Consider the following 27,143-nt stretch of genomic DNA (forward strand, 5'->3'; position numbering starts at 1 on the left):
TTCTTTTTATGGCTGGGTAATATTCCATTGTATATATGTGCCACATCTTCTTTATTGATTCATCTGTCGATGGACATTTGGGTTGGTTCCATGTCCTGGCTATTGTAAATAGTGCTGCAGTGAACATTGTGGTGGTACATGTCTCTCTTTGAATTATAGTTTTCTTAGGGTATATGCCCAGGAGTGGGATTGCGGGGTCATATGGTAGTTCTATTTTTAGTTTTTTAAGGAAGCTCCATACTGTTCTGCATAGTGGCTGTATCAATTTACATTCCCACCAACAGAGCAGGAGGGTTCACTTTTCACCACACCCTTTCCAGCATTTATTGTTTCTAGATTTTTTGATAATGGCCATTGTGACCTGTGTGAGGTGATACCTCATTGTAGTTTTGAGTTGCATTTCTCTAATAATTAGTGATGTTGAGCATCTTTTCATGTGCCTCTTGGCCATCTGTATGTCTTCTTTGGTGAAATGTCTATTTAGGTCTTCCACCCATTTTTTAATTGAATTGTTTGTTTCGCTGATATTGAGCTCCATGAGCTGTTTGTATATTTTGGAGATTAATCCTTTGTCTGTTGTTTCATTTGCAAATATTTTCTCCTATTCTGAGGGATGTCTTTTCGTCTTGTTTATGGTTTCCTTTGCTGGGCAAACAAAGAGTGTTTTTCCTGTGTTTTCCTCTAAGAGTTTTATAGTGTCTGGCCTTACATTTAGGTCTTAATCCATTTGGAGTTTATTTTTGTGTTAGGTAGTGTTCTAATTTCATTCTTTTACATGTAGCTGTCCAGTTTTCCCAGCACCACTTATTGAAGAGGTTGTCTTTTCTCCATTGTATGTTCTTGCCTCCTTTGTCGTAAATTAGGTGACCATATGTGTGTAGGTTTATCTCTGGGCTTTCTATCCTGTACTATTGATCTATATTTCTGTTTTTGTGTCAGGACCCTACTGTCTTGATTACTATAGCTTTGTAGTATAGTTTGAAGTCAGAAAGCCTGATTCCTCCAGCTCCATTTTTCTTTCTCAAGATTGCTTTGGCCATTCAGGGTCTTTTGTGTTTCCATACAAATTGTGAATTTTTTTGTTCTAATTCTGTGAAGAATGCCACTGGTAGTTTGATAGGGATTGCATTGGATCTGTAGATTGCTTTGGGTAGTATAGTCATTTTCACACTATTGATTCTTTCAATCCAAGAATGTAGTATATTTCTCCATCTCTATGTCATCTTTGATTCCTTTCTTCAGTGTTTTATAGTTTTCTGAGTACAAGTCTTTCACCTCCTTAGGTAGGTTTATTCCTAGGTATTTTATGCTTTTTGTTGCCATAGTAAATGGGATTGTTTTCTTAATTTCTCTTTCTGATTTTTCGTTGGTAGTGTATAGGAATGCCAGAGATTTCTGTGCATTAATTTTGTATCCTGCAACCTTACCAAATTCATTGATTAGTTCTAGTAGTTTTCTGGTGGCATCTTTAGGATTTTCTGTGTATAGTATCATGTCATCTGCAAACAGTGACAGTTTTACTTTTTCTTTTCCAATTTGTATTCCTTTTATTTCTTTTTCTTCTCTGATTGCCGTGGCTAGGACTTCCAAAAGTATGTTGAATAAGAGTGACGAGAGTGGACATCCTTGTCTTGTTCCTGATCTTAGTGGAAATGCTTTCAGTTTTTAACCATTGAGTATGATGTTTGCTGTGGGTTTGTCATATATAGCCTTTATTATGTTGAGGTAGGTTCCCTCTATGCCCCTTTTCTGGAGAGTTTTTATCATAAATCAGTGTTGAATTTTGTCAAAAGCTTTTTCTGCATCTATTGAGATGATCATATGGTTTTTATTCTTCAAGTTGTTAATATGGTGTATCACATTGATTGATTTGTGTATATTGAAGAATCCTTGCATCCCTGGGATAAATCCCACTTGATCATGATGTATGATCCTTTTAATATGTTTTTGGATTCTGTTTGCTAGTATTTTGTTCAGGATTTTTGCATCTGTGTTCATCAGTGATATTGGTCTATAGTTTTCTTTTTTTGTAATATCTTTTTCTGGTTTTGGTATCAGGGTGATGGTGGCTTCGTAAAATGAATTTGGGAGTGTTCCTCCCTCTGCAGTTTTTTGGAAGAGTTTGAGAAGGATTGGTGTTAGCTCTTCTCTAAATGTTTGATAGAATTTGCCTGTGAAGCCATCTGATTTTTTCTTTTTTGTTAAGAAACATTGACATTTTTCCTTTAAAAGATGTATGCTTTTATTTATAGAAGTACATCTTTCATAATCCCACACCTCTCATACCACAATTGATCATTTTTATTTTCCTTGTATATTTTAATGAAATTATATTAAATATGTATGTATTATTGCATCCATTTTTACCTAACGTGTAATTAAAATAGTTTCCCAAGTTGCAAAACGGACTTCATCATTAATAGTTTAATAGCTAGTTTCAAGGTTTTCTAGTGGGTGGATGTACCATAATAAAATAATCCTTAATATTGATATTATCTAATATATACTGAACCTACTGTATGCCACGGTCTTCACAAACATCAGTTCTAAACTGCAGATCCTTTCTAAGTGGCTATTGTTACCTTCAATGTACAAATGAAGAAACTGAGGAGTTAGGCACCTCTTCCAAATTCACCGGTCAAGGCTGAAGTGACTATCAAACCTAGCTCTATCTGACTCCAGGGTGCTTTTCAGTATCAAGCTCCCTCTGGAATACATTGCTATTGAAATATTCCACTATTTTTTAGAAGTTAGATTGCTTTAGATTTTTTGCTTTTATAAATAATAATGTAATAAACATCTTTATGCATTGTCTGTTTTCTTGTTTTGGGTTCTCATTTTTGCGTGGCATTACTGGAATGAAAAAACGTTATTATACTTGTGCCTCTTGATATACATAAACCTGTAAACTTTCAAACTGACATTAAAATCTACATCTGACATTTTCAGCTTTTCTGACTAAGGGGTGGTTCAGTGTCAGAGCTCCTCAGGATTCATTACTTTTCTACAGCAAGAGTCCGAACTGAAACCATGTCATCAAAGGGTTTTGATTTTAAGGACTTGTGGGTGAAGTGGGACTGCTGGAAACCCTGTGTGCTGCCAAGCGCAGAGAGGCATCATCCACATCAGGAGTAGAACCAGCCTGAATGGGTGGAAGTTATAAGAAGGGAGATTTCTGAACCAATACAAGCGAAAGCCATCTAAGAGTCAGGCTGCCCGAAGCTGGGCTGGGCTGGGCTGGGCTTGGCTGGGCTGCTGTGGGAGGCTGTGAGCCCCCATCGCTGGAGGTGCTGGAGCACAGACTGAGTGGCCACTGAGAGAAGCCTCAGGTGATTCTTAGAGTAGTCAGTGCTGAGGACCGCTCTGTGGACCCACAGTTCTCAATCTCTGACACAACTCAGAATCACACAGGAAGTCTGTAAGCAATTCAAACCTTGCCTTGAGTGGGGAGGCCCGGATAGAAAGTGGAATCGTTAGTTGTAGGGTTGGATCTGCCTTGTAAACGTGTATCTCGGGTGTTTCTCTCTCAGTTATGAGGACTATACGCTGCAAAACCTGTTGTAAGCTCGCTCTGTTCTTGGTTGGCACAGGGGGAGCAGGAAAGGTTTGGTTTTTTTGTTTTTAATGTTTAGAAGGTAAAATCTGCTCCAGCTGTGAGTTTTTCCTTACTACTAATCCTGATGCACTGTATGGCCCTCTGTCATATTCTAACTTTCTGGAATTCCAGAGACATCACTAAAATAATCCCTCTGTTCCTTTCTTACCAGATCTGTTTGTTTCTTGGTTCCAATTGTGCTGTTACTGTTGGACTAAGAATGGAAAATGACTGCTAAACCCCTGGGTGAGCACCAACAGGGAAGCAGCTATGGCAGAGGAAATAGTTACCAAGGCCACGGTCACACTGTGATAGTCCTTCACACGTGCAGCACGCGTGTCCCCCTCTCCACATCCACACCCATGACAGACAGCACTGACCGACCACGGCCCTGTTTCCCCAGCTGATGGAGACTTGTCAGAATATATCAGATTTAGCATGAGAGACACAATTGATTTGCCGTCCAAATCTCAGGACTTAACTAGTAAGTAGAGAAGCCCCCCAAAACGTAACAAAGTGAAGGCAAGGAAAACCTTGAAAAGAATACTAAAAAGTCTTTTCAGGGGAAGTTTTTGGAAAGATAATGAATTCTACTTTGTTTCTAAAATAAGTTCTCGACAGTATTTATTTAATCACTTCATTACTTATTTGTAATGTATTTACTTAATTTATTTAAGTAGGTTACATATTCTTTCCTGAACTGCATATTTATCAAGAGATCATCTATGAATATTAATCCCAAACCAGGAACTGTTGTAACAGATTTAATTATTAACCAGTCGTGTAATTATGCTCACCATTAGCATTTAATAGGAGTTTATATTATGTGAAAACATAAGAAAATCAAATTATAGAGGAATATCTTTTCTCTAACATATGTGAACAGCATATTGTTCTTAGTAGCTGCCAGTGAGTCAGAAGTTCCAAAAGATGCTGGGGTGGGGGAGTGCTAGTTATTTGGGCTTCTGCTATTCAGGCTCTGAATAAAATGAGATTTTGTTGTGCTGATTTGAAAAATATCATCTGAATATTTGGATGAATAGTGTTTTTTCTTTTTTTTTCCCCCTCGCTGGCTTAGTTTCTTTATTTTTATGTGGGGATGGAAATATCTACTTTTTTCCTGGGGAGGGAGTGTTGAGTGAATTTGTTTCCATACCATGTAATGTTAAGCCAATGAAGTATACAGCCTATAATTCTTTCCTGGTATTTCTTTTGCTATCACCATTATTTTTATGAAAATAAGTTTGTTAATTCTTGAGCTGCTAGTATTTGAGAATGCAAGGGAATTTGCTTAAGCTACAGTATAACATGTTAACAAATCCAACATGAACACACACTAAACATTTCTGCAAATGTTAATTTTGAATGTCCTTGTTTACTGTAGGTCACTATGTACAGTCCTCCACCTCCAGCCCCATCCCAAGCAACTCAGTGAACAATTTGCCTGTCTATACCTAAAAGGCAAGAGTTCTGGTCTTTTTTTTTTTTTTTTTTTTCTCCCCTTGGCAGGAATAGTTGGAAATTTTAAACAACTTAAATATCAACTGACTTATGGTCCTCTTACCCTTTTGTGGAAATGTCAAGCATTCATATTTTCAATACTAATGAACAGCCACCAATTGTTTTAATTTCATTATTTTCTCAACTGAAAGAGTGCTTACAGAGCACAGAAATAGTTAGGCTCTCTTTTTACAGATCTCACTGGTGAGCCTGAAACAAGTTTAGGCTGAAAGACAAAGAAGAACTCAGATTTCTTTCCCCCTGAATATAATTCTCCTGATTAAGCCAGTCTTCTTCTTCCCCCAGCTGAAATAATAGGCCCCAAAGAGAGGATTCAAAACCAGGGTGGGCAAAGTCCTCCAAAGGTCACCGAAGTCATTCGCTTATCTCTTGGCAGGACTGAGTTACATTCACTCTGAGGGAACTCTACCTACTCTTAAAAATAGCCAGAGAAAGTTCTGTCACCTTAAATGGTAACAAATTCTAGGAGAGGTGGTTTGGCTTTCTCTCCGGTACCCAGGCACAGCACAGAGCACAAAACCTGGATTTTGCAGTTGTTTTGAAATTCAATCTAAATAGTGTGATTTGCTGAACAAACTCTTTCACTGACTTGCTCTTCACAGGAGGAATGTTAGAGGAGATTTTAGAACTAACATTTATCCCTTCTAGCAATACATTTCTGCTGTAGTTCACTGAATGACATCCTCCAGATTTGGATAAGTGAATGTGTCTTCCAAAAGGGTATCACTTTCTTCCTTGATCCTAAGGAATAGTCTGGTAATAGGAGAATAGGGTTGACTATGTGGTCCCCATTCCTATATTAGAAGAATCAAGTGAAACAGATGTGACCCTCCATTCACATACAGCTTGTTTGGCAAGTGCTTGTGGGGTACCGGCCATGCAGACATAGGATCTGATATCGCAAGAGGATAAGGGGCCACCACCAGGGCTGGAAAGGCGGAGAGTGTGAGCCAAGTCCTGGTTCTACGGAGTATGTTCTTTGGTTGCAACTCCTGATGGGTATGGCTTTCCTGACACACGGAAACCACTACAGGGATCTCCTCTTCCTGAGAGCATCTCCCTGTCACCTGAGCTTCTTACTGCAAGTTGTGTAACCTTCTTTTTCAGGGACTGCCTGTTCTAGGGAATCAAGGAAAGAGCTAGGCTTGTCGTCCTCTTAACACTGCTCTCTCATACTCTACCTAAAATTCCTTCTTCAGTTAGTCTAATTTTTCTCATTTCGTTTATGTGGAAACAGCTCTGCTTGTATCTGTCTTCAGCGAGCTTGAGAGAATCATGTACTTACCTATTCAACCTGTACTGATTATGGAACTCTCTTTCCTCCACTGCACTGTATTCATTTTGATACTTGAGAAGTTGTTCTCTCATTTTGGAGACCTCGGTGGTGAATGCCTGTGGAAAATTATCAGCCTGCTTCAGGTGAAACTCCTGCTGTTGTATTTGCTCAGTGAAATGTTTGGCCTCCTGTAGCAGTTGGACCTCTGACTCTTGCATGCTGGGTCCCATAAAAACAGAGATTTGCATAATGAGAAGTGTACACCTTCAGTACCTTTAGTAACTCTTGTGGGGAGGGTTCTAGTGAGGAGTGGAGGGAGTATGTCCACACTGCTGCCCCAGTTCCTTCCATTCCTAGGTTCAATTCAGTTCAGTGGCATTTTTGTAACAAGTCTTGCACTAGGTACTAGAGACAAATGGAGCTCACAGTCTAGCAGAGGGGAGCAGATGTGAATAGGCAGAGGGAATACCAGCTGACAAGTGCTACCTCTAGTGTCTTGATCAAGAAGGTGGGAGATGACAGAGAAAGGCTTAGATGGATGGGAATGTGATGTTTGCACTTGACATTAAAGAATGATCATGACCTTCCAAGGGTGGGAAGAATAATAATGAAAAGAGCGGGTCCTCCCTCCAGGTGCCCCAGCAACCCTGGCTTTCTTGAATTCTTGGACTCTCATGACCTGATTGAAGGAAAACCTTTTCTTCCTTAGTGATAAGAAAAGACAGTAAATTTTCTAATGACACTTTGCTAGGAAACTAGGAAGAAAAATCCTCCTGTAAAATTATGGACTTAAATTAATTTACAGATTTCTGATCATAACATCAGTGCCTGGCTACAGCTGGACGTGAATGTCACAGCAGAGGGCGATTCCTACAACTCCAGTTATATTCTATGGCTTTGGCTTTATCTTGGGAAAAGGGTTAAGCATCTGGCTAGAGGCAGAACTGAATGAACATAGAAACTGGACTTAATGGAAGCTCCAGGAACCTTCTAGAAATCATTCACCTGTGCTGCATCATACGCTAACATCAGCTCCAGCCTTACCGGCAGACTTGATTTATCTTTCTCAGAAACCCAACTTCCTCACATTGGCCATCTCTCCTGTTCGGAAGCAAGACCCTGCCAGTTCCTGTTTTAAAGGCAGCTCTCTGTGTGTGTGTGTGTGTGTACTCCCCAACAACTTTCCTCACTGGGAGAAATCTTCAGGTTTCTGCTCCTTTGCAGAGATGCCCAATAACTTAATCAAGCCTGTCTCAACTGAGGTTACCAGCCCCACCCATTTTCTCAGGCTTCAGCATGTCATTTGCTCAACAGCAGAACATTTATTGGGACACCCTATGCTCCAGGCGCTATGTTAGGTACCAAATAGCAACAACAGCTATAAAGATAATAGATACAATTTCCGTTCATGAAAGCTGGAGTTATTTCTTACAGTTCAATTTCCTTGTATATACTTTGTAAATCTGAAGTTACCTGATGTCCTTAACATGAGTCTTCAACTATGGAATTGTAAGGTATTGGCTTGGGCCATAGTGCCTGTTTTCCCTCAGAAAGTGGGTGAACAAGGTGGTTAGGGTTCCAGCCAGAAGGCAAGTGGTAACTTACATACATGGACTTGAAATATAGTGTCAGCAGAAGAGAATTTAACAACACTTATAATGTGGTTTCTATGGAAGACTCATTCAATTTCAGTCCAGCATTTCTGGCCTATATCTGTCCTGCTACAGCCCCGGCAGCAAGAGTAAAGAGTCTATATCTTCATGCCTCTCCCACCCACCAGGCAGTGGGGTGGGAGAGTGGGTGTTGGTTGTAATCACAAAAGAGGGAACTAAGGAGTCAGGAGGGGGTAAAATGTGGTAGCAGAAGGGAAGTAATGGTTTTGCAACACAGCCTGGAAGGAGAAAGAAGTAACGTCATAGCCTTGGTCCTGCATGTCTCTCTGACACTGGAGGTTGGTTAGGAACGGAGATGGAGCTGAGTGCGTATGGGGTGGAGTCAAAGTGAAGGGAACGTAGGGATGCAGTTCTGCTCTTCTCCTTCACTCCTCCCTCAGGCTCCCATCCTCAGCATAGCCGAATGCATGAGCAAGAAAAGAAGTAGGAGTAATGGTTGGAGATGGGGGGAGAGGATGGCTGGGGAATCACAGGATGGAGTTTCCATTCACTGTGTCTCTTCTTGGATTTTAATGAAGATGTCATGCAAAGCTATGAGGCAGAAGGCGGGGAAAAGGAAGAAGGAGGCTTGGGAGTAGCAGCGGAACAGGATTTCCCCTTCTTTCTCACGCTCCTCCCCCCTTGATTCCCAGTGGCTGATGGCAGATGCTTGGGAAACCTTGTTGAATTATTCTGTTGAAACCTAGTCTTCTGACCTCTGCTAATTAGGACTGGGCTAAGGCGAGTAGCCAGGGATAGGAGGAGCAGGTGAGAAGTAAAGACAGGAATCTCAGCAGATGTAGGCTGGGCTTGTCACAGAACCTACACCTCTGAGTGATGAAGAAAGGTGGGGAGGAGAGAATCTTACAGGAGTGTGCCGTAGCAGAGAATGTCAGTGCCTCACCGAAGTCCCCTTGGCACACTCTAGGGGTCACCTGTAGCTTTGATGGACAGTTATCATATATAGCAACAGCATCTGTATGCCTCTGCCTGAGAGCTTTCTCTGGCCAATGGAACTTCTTGACTTCTCACAGGGTAAGCTAGAAGTGCCAGGAGCTCACCTACCTAGAAGCAATCTTTGATCAACGAAGGATGGAAATTAGTGAACAAATATGCCAGCGTCCTTACCCTTCAGTGGGAGAGCTCTGAGGCGTGTTCTACAGTCACTCAGAGAGTCCTCAGTGAGACTGAGCCCCAGTTGCCTGCAATGTTAACCTGAAGATTAACACACCCCCAGCTGGATAACACCCTTCCCCATCTCACTTCCCCACTGTCTCACAATAATTTCTGGTACACTTCTTAAAACGCTTGAACTCAAATCTTTGTCTCAGAGTCTGCTTTTGGGAAAATGAAAAATAAGACAGGTCCCACTACAAGTAAGAAGTAGAGATGTGAGTAAAGGTGTCTTCACGCCGGTAAGTAGCATACCTTATCACGGTATCATGCAGCAAGGTGTACTTGGCTTTTAACTCTGCCATCCTGGTTGCAGGAAGTTTCCCCATAGCATGTAACTAGCAAAGAGAACACAGGAATACAAGACCACTATTAGCCATCACCCCCTTTATGCTTTAAGCAGAGATAAAATGGGTATATGGATGTACCATAAAATCTTTCAGTTAAACATTAGGAAACATATGAGGCAATAAGGCTTATTAGAAAGATGGTAGGTGTTCAGAGAAAATGGTTCTAGTTCTGTTCTGCTCTGAGTTCTTGGGCGAGTTCTTTTACCTCTGAGTTCTTTTACCTCTCTAGATGAAGGCTGTGATTTCTTCATCTGTAAATCGAGGGAAGAAATTGAGTGAAATTCTTTCAATTCTAAAACAACCATATTTCTAGGTTTAGCAAACAACCTACAGAGTATAGATTACTAGGATGGCTATTTGTAAGTTGAGAGAACTAATAATTATTGAGCATCTTTTATGAGCAACTGTTGTACATCAGTTATTTTATTCCTGAAAATGTTTTGTGAACAGGAATTATCTCCATTTCAAACTAAAGTTTAGAAAGGTTAAGTAATTTGTTTAAAGTTATAGAGCTAGTTAAAGGCAGAGTCAGGATTTAAACCCAAGTGGTCCAGCTCCAAAAATCCATGATCATTCCTCTGTACCACGATGCCTCTGCCTCTGCTGTCAAAGAAACATGAAAATTTATCTGGTACACAAAGTGATTGTATTTATTCCTTTTTCATTTCTGGCAAAAGAACTTTTGATTTACTCTCTGAGTTAGGTGATAAGTAGCTAACAAACATCATAACACAACATCAAACACTAGTGTTACCATAATGCAATGAGCATTTGCATTAGGTTGGACTTAACTGGACTGCTGGTGACATGGCAACAAAAAATAGAACTAAAGATAAGATTTGGGTTTCTCAATGCCCTGTTGTTCTTAGCTCAGAATATTTCTTGAGTCCATCCACTTTCCTCTCCCTTCCCTATCCCGCCAGTCTCGGTCACACCATCTCTCAGCCGGACTACAGCGAAACTCCAACCGCCCCCTCCCCATCTGTGTTTCCACTCAGGGCCCCTATCTATCTACTTCCCATGGAGATCATTTTAAAAAATCAAACATGCTCTTGTTATGCTTGGTGCTCAAAACTTTTCAAGTGGAATAGAATTCAAGACCCTTGGTACAACCCCTGAGGTCCTGTCTGACGCTGCTTCCCTCCCATCAGCCCCTTTTCACAGCACCGTCTTCCAGCTCCTACTGCTGCAGCCACACCGGCCGCCTTCTGTTTCCATAAATGCATGAACCCCTTTCCTTCCTCAGGCCTCTGCATTGGCCATTCCTCGTTCCCACCCTCCTTCACTCCAACTCTTGCTTCGTACCTCAGCTTCAATATCCATAAAAAGGCCTTGAAAAGCTTAAAAGTCCATAAAAAGGCCTTCTCTGAAGTCTATATCTAAGACGGATACCCACATACACCGCACCCCCCAGACAACTGTGTACTTCGTAACGTAACATATTACCAGCTGTAATAGTACATTTATTTATTATGATCAAAAGAATGTTATTCCTCAGTTGGTGTAAAGCCCGGTGAGGAAAGGGCCTGGGTTACCCTGTTCTTCACTGTATCCTCAGCCAGGAGAACCCCAGGCGCAGTGTAGGTGTTTGGCATATACGTGCTGAGTGAACAAATGAATTGAATGGAACCGAGAACATGCAAGTGCCTGAGTCTACAGAGTGGGGTTTCATGGTTTCTGTACCAGAATCAGGGTAGGAAAACACTGGTAAATGCACTATGCAACCATCTCTTTGTGAAAGTATCTGGGATCTTTCACGAGGGCCCTACAAGCTGGTGCCAGGCCTGGGTTCCAGTCCCCACAACCCTCTTATTTATGTATGAGTGAAATATGGGGAACAGGATATTTAAAACCTTTGAGGAGGTTCCACTTCTCACTATATAATTTATGTGTAACTTCTTGTTTTTAATTTAATTTAATTTGTTATTTTTTTTGGCTGTGTTGGGTCTCTTCGTTGCTGCGCGTGGGCTTTCTCTAGTTGTGGCAAGCGGGGGCTACTCTGTTGTGGTGCATGGGCTTCTCATTGAGGTGGCTTCTCTTGTTGTGGAGCACAGGCTCTAGGTGCGTGGGCTTCAGTAGTTGTGGCTCACGGGCTCTAGAGCGCAGGCTCAGTAGTTGTGGCGCACACGCTTAGTTGCTCCGCGGCATGTGGGATCTTCCCACACCAGGGCTCGAACCTGTGTCCCCTGCATTGGCAGGCGGATTCTTAATCACTGCGCCACCAGGGAACCCCCCATGTGTAACTTCTTAAGTGTTAAGTTGCTGTTGGTGGGTTGACCTAATGTTAGATTTTATAGATATTTAATTAAACACATTTATTTTGGTTCTGCGGTTTTCTTTCTGGATTTTGAGCCAATACATAATTTATTTTGTATCACAAACATTGTCATTGGCTCCTAAAAAGGGTATAGGACATAGGCACTGTACCTTTAAAGTCTAACTGGTTAAAAAAAAAAATCTTTGCATATGGACACTCTTAAAGGAGAAAAGTAACTGGGAAAAGGTTGTGTGTGTGAGTGTGGGCTTATATGAGTATGTGTGTACTACGAAGGCCACATGGGAGCCAGCCTTGTAACTAGCCAACAAGCTAGCCTAGTAAGATAGCCACTGGAGGTCAGCCATTGGGTAAGGTAATTATGGAATCACATGTTTAGAAACACATATAGTATTTTGTTTTAAGGCTGAAGAGACCATTACCTTCCACCAACTGCCCTGCACAATGGAAACAAGTGAATTGACATAGGGCCTCCCTACAGTAGCCCACAGTTCAAGGAGAGAGACACAAAAGAAATTACGGAATGCTTAAAACTACTCTCAGTAGTTTTATTATTCATAAAAAAGTATATTTGGTATTTTGCAATTATTTTCTTTAGATTGTAAGTTAAAGCAAATAAGAACAATTATAAATTATAGACCCTTTCCAGGGGGTGGAACTTCCAGAATGGTAGTGTGAAGAGCTCGATGAATCCTCTCTCTCAAAGAAACATTGATTAAACTGGTCAAAATTATCTAAGACAACCATTTACGGTGTCTGGAAATTGACCTAAGGGTGTGCAAGAAATTGAGAGGCATTTATTTAACAAAATCTACTGAAACTCACTAAGAAGCGTGGGAGACTGTGGCATTTGCACCATGAGCTGCATCCATCACCCTTAGCTCCCAGTTGTGTAAGAACTATTCCGGGCAGGGTTGGTGGCCAATGAAGAGCCCACCGCCCCCAACTTCCTATTCCTGAAGATGCATTCAGGCGGGTGGGGCAGCCCCAGAAAACTGCTGCACTCCACCTCCCCTCCTGCCCAGCTCCGTTTGTGAAAGAACTTCACCGGGGGGCGGCTGCAGCCGTTCAGTAGTGCCCACTCCCCACTCCCCAAGCTCCTGCTTTCCAAGGAGTCTCTGGGCAGGCGTGGCAACCTAGGAAGATCAGAGTCCCCTAGCACCCCAGCTTCTGCTGATCAAGTCCTGCCTGAGAATGCTCACTTTACTTGGAACAGTGTAGACTATTCATGCCCCAGAGCATTGTCAAAAACAATAGCTATCACAGGAATGAACAGTAAGAGGAAGCTCATAGCTTGGTGATACCGGTGGAGGCAGATCAGCAGAAGTTTAACAGAGAAATCGTGGCCAGAGACAGTCAAAGAGGACCCTGCTAATATCACAATCAGTACTGGTGGTCGAGAAGGCTGTGGAAAAGCTCAAGGCTGTGACCTCTCGGGCATGACCAGAGAGGGTACTTCCAAGCTATCAGTCGCTGAGCTAAAGGTGGGGCAGATGTCTAAACGCCCTGAACCTTGAAAGTGGTCCCCAAGCCACATACAGACTCAGTGGAAAAGGATGAAACCTTTACTGGCTCGGGAGGCTTAAATACAATCTCTGACTAATCAATGACTGACCAAGCTATGGAGCACGGCACCCAAGAAGCCAAACTTAATAAAAACAAGGAAAGATTACACAGAGACAACAGAGGCTGCACACTACGGAGGATACACTTCAGAATTAGTTCAGCCAAGTCACTAAACAAATAAACGTTTGAACAACAATAACAAAGACAAAACAGCAACAGGAAGAAGCCTGGGGAGGATCAGAATCCGAAGTTGCTCCAGCGTTATCCAAAATGTCCAATTTTCAACAAAAGGTCATGAGACATGCAAGGAAAAAAGGTTGGAAACTGCTTTGGGTGTGTAGACGTTGGACTTAACAAAAACTCCAAAGCAGCTATTATAAATATGTTGAAAGAATGAAAGGAAACCACATTTAAAGAATTAGAAGTGATTATGATGACAATTCATCGAATAGAGACTATCAATAAAGTACTGATCTCGGATAAGAACTAAGATTTTTAAAATGATGTCCTTTGGGTAGCAAGAATGTATGGTTTTTATATTTTTATTTTTGCTTATCTGTATTTCCTAATTTTCTCCAATGTATACATAGTACTTTTAATAATACAAGGCTGTTAAAATATGCTTGAAAACTCTTGCTGTAAGCAATAGGAATTCAGAGCAGAATTTCAAACTGCAGAGTACTGCGATCAGATCCTAGTGGCAGATACAGCCAAATTCTAGCTCAGACTTTTTGAAAACTCAGCTGTATTTTCCCTAACTTGAATCTCATCTGAAACAGCAGTAGTTCCAAGCTTGATGGCAGGTGGGCCAAGGATGCCTGTTGGCAGGTTTTATGACCACAGAAAAAGCAGGAAGTTGGAGAGATTTCCTTTCCTATTTGCTATTTCCATCACTCCACCAGCCAGATTGCCTTTGGTACCCCAGAATCTGGAAGAAAGCTGACAGGGCAAAACATCTGATATGCCTTTGTAGTTTTTACATAACTTGGAAAAGGTGAAGTCATAGATGTTCGGAAAGAGGACTGATAACCTATCTTTATTTGGTCTACTCTACTAAAAACAAATCTCTTAAAAAGAAAAAGATTCAATTCTAGTAGATGAAATGCTTTGCTCATAAACATAAACGTGGAAAAGATAGTTGCATTTTCACACTGCATGATACAACCGGGTACAGAAACCAAGTTTGTCACGTTTTAAAAATGCAGAATCTAAGAAATAGAGCATAAAGCCCGAGCTTAAGTTGTCAAAGAGTATACACAACAAAAGGTTAGATATAATGTCATAAGTTCATAAATATGATTTCACAATAGATACTTGTATTACTGAATTGCCTTGTTCGTAACTGAGAATGGAAGGAAACATTTACTCTAGAGCTCAAAGTTTAACAAGAGTTCATGATTCATAGATGACATGTAATAATATGGAAAAAATTTTGAAAATTGAAATTTTAGGACATTCCAAGGAAAGTAATAGCTCAGTAAGAGCTTTTACCAAGTGAACTTATCTGGAAGGAGGTCAGCATGAGGAAACAGTTAGGTGTTTGTGTGGGTGTTTGCAGGGCAACCAAGGTGACCGTCGTTATTAACCTACTCTATTCCTGTTGCCTCTTTGACGTTACCTACGGGGGGCCTCATCCTGAGAAACAGCTGCCATGCTGTGGGAGGTGGGCAAATCCTTACCATCCTTATCTCCCTCTCCCCCTCTCCCTTTCACTGCTAGGAATAAACAACATAGCCATTTGACGTCGCTCAAACGCAATTGAACTCTCAACAATGATTCATCACTCTTTTTGTTTGACTTTTCCCCTTAGTTGTTATATCGTTTTAGCTTTTCTGTACACCTAACTCATTTACCAAACAAAATTAGGCCACCTAAACTCATCAACGAATCCATTTATCTTACACCTACACCCACTCTTAACTTCTTTCTCCAAATCTCAAAAATGAAATCTTCCTTTCCTCCTGTCAAGTCCAACCCATCCACCTGGACTCTCAAATATATACTCTCCTACTTCTTCCCAGGCATCGGTTATACCTTCTCTCCTTTATAACCTCTACTTGCCCTACTTTGCTGGCTCAACACATAGAAGTCAAGTACATTACAAGTGGACTTTGGTTTGAATTCCAGCTCTGCTACTTTTTAACTCTGTAATTAGGAGTAATATTTAATCAATCTGTACCTCAGGTTTCTTCAGTTATAAAAGAGAGACAAAAATAGCCCCCATAAGACTCTAGTGAAGACCAAATGAATCAATATATGTAAGGTATTGAGTATAGTCTCTAGTACACAAATAAGGGCTTAATCAATGTTAGTTATTAGCATTAGCATTATCCTCAACCTGTAAATTTGCTCAAGTCTATCTCATTAAAAACAAACAAACAAAACCAAACACCCCTTGGATGCTATGCTCCCATGTAATTGCCCCTTTCTTTCTCTCCTTCTCTTTCGTTTCAGTTTTTCTCAAAAGAGTTGTCTCTGCCCTTTATCTCCACTCCCTTACCTTCCAGTCACTCACCAATCCATAGTGACCAGGCTCCCACTCCATCACCAGACTGGTAAACGGACAAATGACATCCTCATTTCTCTGGCTGATTTTGATATTTTTCTCATGATCACCGTTTTTCAATAATTTGTTTAGGATATGTCCTGGTGTGGTTTTCTTTGGCTTGAGATTTGTTCAAAGTTTTCAATCTGTGGGTTTATAGTTTTCCTCAAATTTGGAAAAATTTCAAGTGTTATTTCTTCAAACATTTTTTTCTGTCCCCTTGTCTACTTCTTCTGTGACTCTAATTAATCATTTGTTTGGCCGCTTGATGTCCACAGATCACTGATGTTCTGTTCATTTTTATCTTCCAGTCTTTTTTCTTTGTTTCATTTTGGATAGTTTCTCTTGCTATATCTTAAAGCTCACTAACCTCTTTATCTTTAGTGTCTAATCTGCTCTTAATCTCATGTGGTGAACTTTTCATCTCAAATGTTGTATTATTCATCTTTAGAAGTTTGATTTGGGTCTTTTTATAACTTCCACTTCTCTCATTATGCGCATGTTTTCCTCTACCTTTCCCCCTACATTCAAAATATATATAATAGCTGTTTTAATGTCCTTGTCTACTAGTTCTATTTTTGTGTCTACTCCATTGATTGATTCTTCTCATTATAGGTCAGATTTTCCTGCTTCTTTGCATGCCTACTAATTTTTTTTTTTTGGCAGTACGTGGGCCTCTCACTGTTGTGGCCTCTCCCGTGGCGGAGCACAGGCTCCGGACGCGCAGGCTCAGCGGCCATGGCTCACGGGCCCAGCCGCTCTGCGGCATGTGGGATCTTCCCGGACCGGGGCACGAACCCGTGTCCCCTGCATTGGCAGGTGGACTCTCAACCACTGCACCACCAGGGAAGCCCGCCTACTAAGTTTTGATTGGATGCCAGACACTGTGAGTTTTACACTATTGTGAAATGGATTTTTCTTTCTTTTTTGGGGAGGAGTATTCCTTTAAATACTTGGGGGCTTTGTGAGTCACAGTTAAGTTTCTTGGAAACGGTTTGATCCTTTCAAGCCTTGCTTTTAAACTTTGTTAAGGAAGTCCAGAATAATCCTTTTTCTGGGCTAATTTGGTCCCACTACTGAGTCAGTACCCTTCTGTGTCAACAGGTCTTTTTAACCTCCTAACATGAACTCTTCTTGGCTCTGCATGACCTCCAAGTATTGTTCCATTCCCTCCTCTCTGGGATTTCTTTCCCAGCCTCAGTGGTGTCCTCACACGCATGCACTGATCAGTTTCCCTCGGCAGATTTTTGGAGCTCTCTCTCTCTCTCTCTCTTTGAAACTCTTCCATTGCCTCACCTGTATATTTTAGTCAACTTGGCCTCCCTGAACCCTAAACTCTGTCTCCTCAAATCAGCAAGACCACCTGGCTCTGTTTGGAATCCCCTCTCTATGCTATCATTTGGAAACACTCGCTAAGTAGTAAAACGGGGCAGTTGCAGTTCTCAACTCTTTTATTTCCCTATTCCTAGGGATCACTGTCCTGTGCTGTTGTCCAAAGTCTGAAAACCATTGTTTCACCTGATTTGGTCCATTTTTTAGTTGTTTCAGGTAGGAGAGTAAATCTAGTTTATGTTATTCCATCTTGATTAGAAGTGGAGCCCCAGTGACCTCTTAATTATTAAATTCAAACATTTCTCTGTCCTTATCATACTTGATAATTTTATGACATTTATTACTATTGACTTATTACAGTTCATTGTTCCTTGAACTCTCTCCTCCTCTGGTTCCTGTGACATAGGGTCTCAGGGTTCTCTCCTTACTCTTCTGTTTTCTTCTCTGGTCCTCCTTTAAAAGTTGGTGTTGCCCATGATTTTGTCATTACCTTTTTTCTTTTTTAAAATTATTCGCTGTCCCTCATCTGAACTACCTCCTACTCACAGTCTGAACCTACCTACATGCTGATGACTCCTGAACAGAGGGGCCTGCAGGCTACTGTTATTGGACAAGCTAGGACTTTATTTCGGCAAGGGCCATTCAAGACTATGGGAATTAGGGTTAGAGAACAATAAACATCTTCATCTAACACCTGGAACACATGAAATGGTTTACATAAATGATACAATATCAATGTTCATGTATTGTGATCATTTTTTTGGAGAGAACTTTGATATGGGGCATTTCATCCATAGATTCTGTTGAACTAGATATTATCAGAGAGTTTCTTAGAATAAACAGAATCTATATAGTGCTATACACAAGTCTTCATCACTTCTTATTGAGAAGGTGGCAGTAGATAACAAAGCACTTTCCTTACTTCAAGTTGTGTCCCCTTGAATCTGTCCTTCACGCTGCCAGCAGAGTGCTTTATCTAAAACACAATTTTCGCCTTGCTTAAAACCCTTCAGAGGATCCTGTCACCTTCAGGATTAAGTCTTGGTCCCTCTACATGGTTTACCAGGGCCTTCAAGATCCGGCAGCTGCCACCCTCTCCAAACCTGTCTCCTCTCTTTCTAAACCTATTGTGACCATTTCAGTTCTAGGCCACGTGCTGTGGTAGGAAGAATGATTCCCCCATCCCTAGATGTCCACATTCTAATCCCTATCGTGTGTAGACTTGTTACTTTATATGGCAAAAGGGACTTTGCAGATATGGACTTTAAGATGAGATTATGGTGGATTATCTGGCTGGGTGCAGTCTAATCACGTGAGTCCTTTAAAGCAGAGAATCTTTCTTAGCTGAGTCAGAGGTATGAAATGGAAGAAGAAGGAAAGATTGGAAGTGTGAGAAGGACTTGACCTGCCAGAGGAAGGGGATCTCAAGACAAGAAATAAGGGCAGCCTCTAGAAGCTGGAACAGGAGAAGAACCAGATGCTCCTCTAAAGCCCCCAGAAAAGAATGCAGTCCTGTCAACACCTTGATTTTAGCCCACTGAGACTCATATTGGACGCCTCACCTACAGAATTATAATATAATAAATTTGTGTTTAAGCCACCAAGTTTGCGGTAATTTGCTATGAGAGCAATAGAAAACTAACACAGTTCCATACCATGTCTTTGCACATTATATTGCCCTAGCTTCAATTTCTCTCTCCTGTCCACTTGGAGAATTCTTATTCTTCCTTAAAACATCTCAGTGGTCAGCATCTGTGGCTGCCTGACATCTCCAGGCAGAATTAATTCTTTCTCTCTATTGCTTCTGTATTTTTAGATGCACCTGTTACTGTACACATTGTACACTATTACCTCTATTATTATACTACACTAATATGTCTCCTCCATTGGGCTGTGTAGTCCTTGGTGATAGGAATCCTACTGTATTCATCTCTGAGTCCCAGCCCGTAGCTTGGTATCTTATAAGTACTCAGCAATGTTCCTTAAACTGTGTTGACTTAAGCTTATCTCAAAACCAGTAATGTAGCTGGAAGAACTCTTGTTCATTCACTCACCTCCATTCCAACTGACCCGTCAGAGAAGGCAGGTGTAAAAGGAGGAGAAGAGCAAGGTAACCTGGCCTGAACACAAGACTTGAAAGAGCAGGGAATGTGCCAATCAAAACTGACTGCCTCGCCCCACAGCTCCCCTTCTCTCTTCTGTGTGGCTGGCAAGGCTCACAGGATAGGCAGGGAGATCTGGGACGGTTTCCCACAGCTGTCTTGTTCCTCCTTTGGTGGCCGACCACAGGAATGCGAGGGGGAGGCTACAAGTGGCAAACAGGACCTCCCAGAGTTAAGGTCGCAAATGCAGTGGACATGGTGGGTGAGTAATGCAGGTGGCTTAACTCTATGTAGGACTTCAAAATTAAGTGACAATAATTTTAAGATAACATGTACAGCCAAATAAATAAAAAGCATGCCTGAGCACATACATGCTAATGAGTGGCATTCCTTTAAAACACTCACATTTGTCCCAGTGAAACGAGGATTGCTTGGAATTTTAACAATCATTTATCCTTTGTTTAAATGATTTCCCCCTACTTCCAAAGATCTGGGAAAAGATGATGGCAGGTTGGAGTGGCTGTGAGCCCAGGAGGCGGGAGACGAGCCAGATTAAAACCCAGGGGCCTCTTTCTGAACTTCAAAGGGTGAGCTGATAGGTAAGAGTACAGAAGCTAACGGGGCCAGAGTCCTGAGGGGCATTTACACAAGGGCCAGAACATAGTGGGGGCAGGAAACAGAGCCAGGCTAAAACCACGAATGACTGAAGTCACAAAAACAGGAACCAGGAGAGTAGGGGTGCGGGCAGGAGGGGCGTGGGCCCCAGAAGGAACTGTGTTGCCTGCTGACTCCGACCAGTCAGCTTTCAGTCCTTCACATGTAGCGTTCCCACCTCTAGGGCACCTCTACAGACCTTGAGTGGGTTTAGCCAGGGAGAGATCCAAAAGGGAGCCGGGACATTGGAGAATAGAGCATCTCTCACACAAGGGTCACAAATGTATAAAGATGGTCAACTGTTCATCTCACTATGCAGATCACAGACCACAGCCCCTGCCCTGCCCCTGTCTTAAGAAGCTGTCACTGTAAACGTGGGTGAGCCCAGAGCGCAGCGGGCAGGGTCCGTGGGCCAGGGTGCTCTCTCTGCTGCTGCGCCCACCTTTCAGGCTCCTCTCTGTGCTGAGAGCACCGCCCCTCTCAGCTGGCTGTCAGCTGTCAGCCCCCAGCTCTGGGCTATGAGGTTACAGATAAAGGATATCGCCACTTCCCGCAACAAAGAAACTTGGGACCTCTGGTGCCCACATTCCTGTTTTGAAGATGCTTTTGCCCACAGTGCTCTTCCCAGTATCCATAAATAACAGATCATTTACCGTAGAGGCATCTGGGAAGCCCGGGTGCCAGCAGTGTGTGTGCCACGGCAGTGCCACCCTCCACTCCCCCTTCTAGCAGGCGGATTGTGATGCACAGTGAAGCTTTTCACTGCTAAGCGAAGAACTGTTCTTTGAAAAAGAAAAAAAACCCAAAGCTGCAGCTTGCACTTCCGCATTGATACCATAAAATGGAAACTTGGGAGCAGAATATGAGGATGTTTGAGTTCCACTCTTGCTGATCCCCCGGTACGGGGGCTTTTCATCCTGGCAGCATATTTGGACAAGTCATTTAATTTTTGTTCAATTTATTCTGAAGTATTTTATTCTTTTTGATTCTATTGTAAGTGGAATTGTTTTTGCGATTTCTTTTTTGGATTGTTTATTTCTAGTGTGCAGAAGCCATTCAGTTTTGTTCAGTAAAATTATTAACCATGAAAACAGAGGTCAATCCTTAAAACCTGGTATAAGCTTTCCTATGTGTTCTACAAATGTTTCAGATAAGGCAGAGTATCTTTGACTCTTTTATTTACTTGAAATAGCCTGAGTACCTAGAAAACTGCTTGACACTAAGATGCTCAGAAATATTTAATGAATGAGGTCACTATATCGCACACATTCCTCAATTAGAGTGCTTATCTCGTTAAGCTGAAATCATGCTCACATATCTGTTCACCAGATGGGAAGCTCTCTGAAGACAGTCATTCTGGTGTCTCAAGAACCTAGCATAGTACATGGCAAACAGCAGGTGCTCACACATGTCTCAAGAATCCATCAGTATCTAGCAGACTGGGGGTGTGGCATGAAAGGTTGGGCATATCACAGAAGGATATCTCAATGTATGGTTTTCTCTCTCCACGTACACATGTGAATTGGGCCAAAAGGATCAAGGATGTCACTGAAAGACTCCAGAAAAAGTCAGTCTAGAAGGAACACCAACAGGTTGAAGGGTGTGTGTGTGTGTGTGTGTGTGTGTGCGCGCACGTGCGTGCACGCGTGTGCATGTGGGCGTGTGTGTATAAAGATAACAGGATATAAACTTGGTATTGATTGTGGAAGATTTATGGATTGGTTGATTTTATGTGGAATACACACTCCCCATACAGGTTGGAATGGAATATTAAGAGCCTTTGAATAGATAAACTGTCAAACATTTTCTCCTGACAGCTTGTCACCCAGGGAAAGTCCTCAACTCAATGTGCTCTACCTCCAAGGATGCATAGCTCAGCCCATAGTTACTCTGTATTAATGACTTCGGTATATTGGTAGGTCAAATTTAGGTATCAGAGATGTTCAAATCCGTCAATAAAGCATAAATTCCAACACCTGAATATTTGAATCCTAAAAAAAACTCTTTAAAGGGCAAGATAATAGAGTTTTTATAACTAAATGGGTCTTATGATATGTTATGCTTAAACCCAAAGTTAGATCCTCAGAATCTTTTGGTTTGTGTTCTAATAGAAACCAATTAGTCACCTTATAAGTTTCTTGAAAAACTGTAATTGAATGGTAACAGATGGATAGCAACTACCCAAGGCAATTAATTATATAACAAATTATCTTGGAATTTCCTCAGAATAGGGTGGAATATTTAGAAACTAACACAGTTTTCCAAGTAATCTGGTTTTTATGATGTTTGGAGAGTGTTTTAGCTTGTTTTAGTTTTGGAAAAAGGAGAGCAAAACCATATAATACAACCAAGTATAATTTTAACTTCTTTCAGTTGATACCAACTTTGATACCTAAGCAAAGTAAAATAAAAAGAAATGAAAAAAAAATTAAAAAAATAGATTCTAACAAACATTTCACCAAACACAGCTGTTTCTAGTTCACTAAGTCAACGATTACAAAATATTTTAATGTGCTTTCTGGCAAACAGGAATAGCCTCATTTCATGGAAGTGCCACCGTTCCAGTTATTCTTGATAGGTTGTAACAATATAAGGATCAGTAGTTATTTCTACATATTTCTTTATCAGGAAAAGAAGGTAAGATACTACCTGTGTCTCTTAAAATATGTAAGATAGCCCTTAATCCATGTCACAGCAGTGTATTTCACTCCAAATTTTGCAAACTAGCAGTCAAAAGTATAAATCTGCAGATGTTTTTAGTATGCACAATTTTTAAAGTTAGAAAAATTAGCTGGTAATGTTTAAAAATTTGTAGATTTTGCCATAAAAAACTGAATTTTCAGCTTTTCTTGAAGAATTATTAGATTTGATGACACCGGATTCATATTCTAACATTGTAATAATCAGCTGGCATTGAGCAGAGACTGGCTTTCAGAAGTGATAGAACAGGCTGCCCCTTTCACAAGAAGCGCAGTCGGCCCCCTGCCCATTCACGGTGTGTGCAGTGTCCTGACACCTAGGCTGTTCCACTCATTCACGTGCCCTTTACGGGCCTTGTAGGCATTTAACATTGGGGTCCTGCTTTGCGGCATGTTTTATAAACATATATATACATGTGTGTGTGTGTGTGTGTGTGTGTATATATATATATATATGGACATAAGGGTGTGTGACTGCATCGTTTGAGGTTTAGAACTTAATGCTTTAAAATTTCTGAGATTTTCCTGCTATTTTTCCATTTTAGCTTCTGATACTTTTATGAAAAGACGAAATAAACATGTCTGATACTTTTTTGACTAATCGACATACTCTAAAAATATTTAAATTGAAATATTTTATTATTTGGATATTGAAATATATTTTATTCACTTTAGTAAAACTTTATGCACCATGGAACAAAAAATAAGCTAAAACGGTTGTGAAAAAATGTGTCAGTCGGCTAAATTTGGCAGGCAGAGGGGGGTGCTGAAAAACAGGAAACATTCAGTTAACATAAAGAGCTTTTCCTTATCTACAAACTTCATCCTTGCAGCTAATGACCCTTTGGCTCTGTATTTTATGAGCTTTGATGAAAAAGCAAATTATAATTTATAAGGAAGTTGCAGATAAAATTCTGAACAAATTACCCTAGCAGTTATCATTTTAGTAGAGGTTTGAGCCAAATAAGAAGTGAACATTCAGTAATCAAAAAGATTACTGAGTAGTCAAATGAGAAAATTATTTCCAGGCAAGTAAAGCACCAGAACACAAGGGATTCTAAGAGGGGAGTTATTGGGACAAAAATAATATATTCAAAAAGAGTGTAATTTATGACTTATGGTAAGAAGAAAGACTGGAAATTCCATAAAGGTAGAGACCATGTCCACCTTTCCCATCACTCTGTGTCCAAGGGCTAACCCATGTGGAACTCACAAATACTTGTTGAGTAAGTGAAAGAAAACACACATGCAAGTGCTTAGCAAATAGCAGTCATTCAATAAATATTTACTAAATAAATAATTCATCAAATGAATTTATTCAATAAATATTTACCAAATGAAAATACACAAAAAGTACAAATTAATAATTCTTCTTTTATATCTTATTGAAAGTAATGCTTAATATTTATTTATTTATGAGAGATTGCTATGTACTATGTTGGGTGCTTTATGTACGTTATTTAGTCCTCACAATAACCCTGTGAAATAAATATTACAATCCAAAATCTAAAAAGTAAAAGAAAACTGAAGATACTTGAGAAACTTGAACAAGGTCACAAAGCTTGTGAGAGGCTTTGTAAGAATTTGATCACAGTTCTATTCTGTCACTCATTTTTAAGTGAATTAGAGAAACTCACAAAGGAGTAGCGTAGTCTCTTGCTGATGGCATGGAGACAGTGTGAAACACATCTAGAGAACTTAAGGTAGTACAGGTGGGCAGACATAAAAGACCATAGGAGTGGGTAATATTTGTAGAAGGACAGACACTGTGTCAAACTGATGTTGTGAGGAAGGGTAGGGTGAAGAAATAATATTAGCTAACTTGAAGTCACTTGTAGTGTGAAACCAAAAGACAGTAGTCAAAAATAATTATAAAAAATGAGAAATGATATTATATAAAGATAACCATTATAACAAAAGCACAAACCTTCCTAAATTCAACAAGCTATACTATATATACCTTATATAAATATAAAGGAAGGATAAACTTTAAAATAGAATTATACTATAAGAAGGAGGAGGAAATGGGGGAGGGGCTAGGGATAGAAGTAATAATTCTTTGAATATACTTCATTTTGTAGATATGACTTAGAACAGTATAGTACCTTAATTAGAAAATTAAATTTAAAATCAGTTGCTGAAAACTGAAAACAAAATTAATCAATTGAACATAACTATGTATCAAGTTGTTTCATAACTGCACAGTAATTTAAACAGTTATATAGGACAATTAGGGAAGTATGAACTGACTGGATAGCTAATGACATTAAGGAATTTTTGTTAGCTGAGGGAATGTGATAATGGCATCATGGTTACATTTTAAGGGAGTTTTTGTCTTTTAGAGATACATACTGAAATATTTATGAACAAAAATACTTTGATATTAGGGATTTGCTTCACAATAATCAGGAGTTTGGTGGTGTGGGCAATGAGTGGGGGATGAATCTAGATTGACCATAAATTGATGATTGCTGAAGCTAGGTTATGGGTACTTGGGGGTTCATTATACGATTTCCTTTACTTTTGTATAGGTTTGAAAATTTTTATTAAAAGGTTATATATATTTCTTGATAACCAAAAGTATCAGAATTTAGATATCCAAGAGAGTGTTGACCTAAAATACTTTAAAGATTATTAATTTATTCCAATAATATTACATTGTTTCTATAAATATTATAATTGTATATTATAATAATAAATATTATAATATACTTAATCATCCATATAGTCAATGTTAGTTTTTTAAAAAATCACTCTCAGTTGGCTTGTTTTCCTACCTTACTCACCAAACTTAGGTCTACAGAGAGCTAAAATGAATCTTTGACTTTCCTCAAAACCCATTCCATCCTCAGGGAATGAATATTTGCCAGCCATAGAGATGATGAAAAGAATATACCACAGAATTAGAATAGACTGTATTGACTAGTTTAAAAAGAAAGCACAAAGGAACAAAATTTCCTAGAACGTCTTACAAAGACACTTTGAATATGTTCTGATGTTCTTATCAAACTTAGAGACTACACACTCTATTCCACAGAAGAAAACAGATGCTTAGCATTGACTGGTATCCCATCAAAGTGGTTTCTCACTTCTATTTTTTTGTTCTTTACAGAGATGCTCCTTATTTTGAGCATTTTGAGAAAAATAGATGAATGTGATTAATAGAGATGAATAGAATGTTAGTTATACTTACAAAGAAATTTTTGGAAAAATCTAAACAATCTAAACTATAGTGTTTAGATTGTGCATAAAAACAGTATATGTCAGAAAAATATACTAGGGGCCTGGATTATGTTATCTCATTTAATTCTTGTAATAACCCTATGAAATAGGTATGTGCCAGAGAGGCTGTGCTCTAAGGAGAGAAGCAAGGGTTCAAATTCATGGTGACTTCAGAGTCCATCCTCTTTTCACTATTCCACTCTGCCTCCTGCCATTTTGGCTAGAATCGGACAACAGCAGTTACAGGCTTAGTACTAATTATTGAGAATTTATTATCCTTTAAGCACCAATTTCAAACAAATAGCTAGCGTCACATTTTAATTATGGAACTCTAGAGGAATTCCCACTAAAATCAGAAATAAGGGGGCTTCCCTGGTGGCGCAGTGGTTGAGAGTCCGCCTGCCGATGCAGGGGACACGGGTTCGTGCCCCGGTCGGGGAAGATCCCACATGCCGCGGAGCGGTTGGGCCCGTGAGCCATGGCCGCTGAGCCTGCGCGTCCGGAGCCTGTGCTCCACAACGGGAGAGGCCACAACAGTGAGAGGCCCGCGTACCACACACACACAAAAAAAGAAATAAGGTAGGGAAGAGTGACTGGTATGAGCATGATCATTGAATATAATTCAGAAAATAAATACCAAGGGATTTAGACAGGAAAATGTGTATATATGAGAAAGAGGGACAAATGGTCATTATTTGCAGCTGATATAAATGCCTACATGAAAAATACAAAATAATTTTATAATGCAGTAAGGTGTCAATCTATAAAATAAATTTATAAAAATATAGCTTTCCAAATTAATAATAAGAAGAAGTTTGAAAACATATTGAAGAAAAGATCTGATTCATAATACCAGTGGGAAAGATGAAAAATCTGGAAATAAACTTAACAAGATATGTGAAAGATCCATATATAGAAAACTACAAAAGTGTATAGGGAAATGTAAAAGAAATTGTGAACAAATGTCCCAGGCTGATAAAAATATTTTAAAATAGGTCAATTATTCCCAAATTAATCACTAGAATTTTTGGAAATTATTGTAAAGTACAGTTGGAATAATAAGTTATTTAAATTTATAAAAGGAAGACTTCTAAGTGTGCATTTTCCCTTTCAGATTTAAGTTGCATTCTAGATCTATCATATTTAAGCAGTAGGACAGTAGCACCAGGATAGAGAGCCAT

The 27,143-nt window shown here is 40.1% G+C and overlaps 1 protein-coding gene across 1 annotated transcript in view; it reads right to left on the minus strand.

Annotated features, from left to right (window-relative positions):
- CCDC146 (coiled-coil domain containing 146) overlaps positions 1-27,143 on the minus strand; it is a 110,499-nt gene that overhangs the window by 39,462 nt on the left and 43,894 nt on the right. Inside the window, exons 2-3 of the mRNA XM_022554443.3 lie at positions 9,473-9,555; positions 6,402-6,611 (exon numbers count right to left, since the gene is read on the minus strand). Coding sequence (XP_022410151.2) covers positions 6,402-6,611; positions 9,473-9,555 — 293 coding nt within the window. The remainder of the gene's footprint in view (positions 1-6,401; positions 6,612-9,472; positions 9,556-27,143) is intronic.

This window comes from Delphinapterus leucas, chromosome 9, assembly GCF_059928025.1.
Source record: "Delphinapterus leucas isolate spDelLeu-1000000601 "Yukka" chromosome 9, BTC_Dleu_Yukka2, whole genome shotgun sequence".
Lineage (NCBI taxonomy): Eukaryota > Metazoa > Chordata > Mammalia > Artiodactyla > Monodontidae > Delphinapterus > Delphinapterus leucas.